The sequence below is a fragment of the Triticum aestivum genome, chromosome 3B (genome assembly GCF_018294505.1).
Source record: "Triticum aestivum cultivar Chinese Spring chromosome 3B, IWGSC CS RefSeq v2.1, whole genome shotgun sequence".
Lineage (NCBI taxonomy): Eukaryota > Viridiplantae > Streptophyta > Magnoliopsida > Poales > Poaceae > Triticum > Triticum aestivum.
In genome coordinates, this window is record NC_057801.1 from 771,421,922 (window position 1) to 771,424,549 (window position 2,628).

Sequence of the window (2,628 nt, forward strand, 5' to 3'; positions counted from 1 at the left end):
CACACACACATGAACTACTCAACTGTCTCATCCGACTCACTGCGTGCTGAGCTTCTCTAGCAAAAGATTTGTCCCATTTTTGCCCATTGTATTTTTCTATAGATTGCTCACCACATATGCGAACGTGAGCTTTCACTTAAATTAATGGATTGGATCTATTTTGTTCTAGAGTTAAACGGATGGCTCAAAAGCATCTTCCAAATTGTAAATATGTAAATAAATAAATATATCAATACTTTCATTTGGCCAATCATTCTTATCATTTTGATTGATTAAGATACATCAATATTCCACTGTATCATTGATTAGCACAAATTAACAAAAAATGGCATATATCGAGCTTATATGAGCTTATCAGAGCTTGCATCTTGTAATCATCTTTCAGCTACACAAGTCAAGGTTTCATTCCGTCAATCAAGATATATAGGCTTCCTATCAGCTTTTGAAGCCCTAGTAGACATAAAACAGAATGCGAGCTAGCCACATCAAGCATTTGAAAATCTTGGATGGATGGGGACTAAAGATTGCCAATAGAGCATCCAAAAGAATCTCACAGATTAATCTCTTCAGTATTTATTACCTACGTGATGTATCCAAGTCAACCAGCACTAATTAAGGAGCCAATTAGTTTATGCCTCCACTCAGACTTTGCTAACCAATAGCCCTTTATAAACCAATAGCGGAGCTTTTTTTTTTTGCAGGTAACCAATAGCGGAGCTGATGGCACACTGTTAAAGATTCTTATGGGTGGCTACTGCATGCAGCGGCACGTATGCGCTCAAGTAAGTCGATTCGATTACGTCCGTGGAGTCGTCGTTTACTTTGATTCCAGCTCTTGCTTGCCATCGGGCAGACAATGGCGACCACTTGTTAACCCGGCCCAAGGGGATCGGTCAACCGTATCGAGCAAGTTGCATGCTCATGGTAAAATCAACGCTTATCCAAGCCCACTTGATCATCCATCGCCCAGCCAATCAGTTCTTTATGCATGCATGGTTACTTGACTGTAGGATAATCACAACTAGTAGCTATGCTTATGCGTGGTTCTTTGCAATTTTTGCCATGTGTGACATGAACGTAAAATAAACGTAACAAGTAGATGATCCATGGTGCTGGCAAAATCATGGTTTGGAATTTTCTTGTCTGCTATGGCGGCCGCGGATATACATGCCGGAGTCAATTACGAGAACTTCGAGGCCGCCTCTTACCGTCAACTACTGGAGCTAGCTGTATTCATCACTGGATGCTTGCATGTGTGTGTTGAACCTAACGGATGCCAATGGAAGAAGCATCCAAAGAAAATATCGCACACGGTAATATCTCCAGTCTTCATCGCCTGCATGGTGTGTATCCAAGTCTTGAAGCACCAATTAATGCGCTAAATATTTAAGCATCCACTTGATATTGTCAACAAGTCCCACCCCACCAATATGGTCGCAAGCACTATAAATACACATACAATCTATCACTAGAACCCATCATCTTGCAAGAGTACACTGCGATAGAAGGCACACACACACAATGGTAGGCACAAAATTACTAGCTCTTGGTTTTGTTGTCCTGTTGAGCATTGGATTGGCCAATGCTGCAAGGGTGGCTAGGTACTCCAGTGCCTCTGGAGTAGGAACGGGAGGAGGAGAGGGTGGGGGGTCTCAGGGTGGTGCTGGCTCCGGTTCTGGGAGTGGAACTGGGTCAGGCGTGAGCTCTAGTAGTGGTACACATGCAAGTGGTGGAGGAGGAGGCGGAGGTGGCGGTGGTAGCCAATATGGTGGAGCTGGATCTGGTAGCGGGAGTGGCTCGGGCTCTGGTTCTAGTCAATATAGTCAAGGATCTTCCTATCCTTATGGTGGTAGCTATGGTGGATATACTAGTGCTGGTGGTACCGGTGGCGGCGGTGGTGGAGGGCAAGCTAATGGTTATCATGGATCTAGTGCATATGGGGCTGGTAGTGGCACTGGTTCTGGCTCAGCTACTGCTAATAACAATTGGTATGGACAAGGTAGTAATGCATATGCTGGTGGAAACGGTGTTGGCAATGGCGGTGGAACAAATGGTGGAACTGGTGGAGGCGGAGGTGCTGGATCTGGGTATGGCGATGCCTATCCCTAGTTTCCTTTACGCGAGGAATCTAAAAGTATGGAGCCCAATCTGGTGTGTCAAATAGATGTCTTCAAACTTTTTCATTTATTTTTTATCGTCTTACATATTATCAAATAAGGGCTTCATTGTTACGGTGAACAATGTTGTAGTGTTTGTGATATATACCAAGAATGTAACATGTCAATGTATCACTATGTACATATGTATCAAGTAATCAGTGTTTGTGCCAACTGAGTTGCGATGAGAATTGTGTGTGTCATCTGGGTAAGTAACATAAGGTGCTCTTTTATGGTTAACTACTAACAATAATCAATTTAGTTATCCACGCCATGTCACGAGATGGGGGAGGTTCGCCAAGCACATAACCACATCCACAACTTCTGTTTTGCATATCTCTTCTTTCTCTCACCTGAAGTGCCTTCTCTCAATTAATGAAAAGAGAAATTTTTTCATAGCCTCCTATGCTATCTACCTATAAGGAGTTTAGAGGCTCTGAATCACTATCTCGAAACCACACCACCATATCCA

General features: G+C 43.3%; 1 protein-coding gene across 1 annotated transcript; it reads left to right on the plus strand.

Annotated features, from left to right (window-relative positions):
* Positions 1–1,496: 1,496 nt before the first annotated feature.
* LOC123066479 (putative glycine-rich cell wall structural protein 1) lies at positions 1,497–2,330 on the plus strand. Its single transcript, XM_044489552.1, has one exon. It carries the CDS (start codon positions 1,522–1,524, stop codon positions 2,107–2,109), a length of 588 nt encoding a protein of 195 aa, XP_044345487.1. The 5' UTR covers positions 1,497–1,521; the 3' UTR covers positions 2,110–2,330.
* Positions 2,331–2,628: the final 298 nt, after the last annotated feature.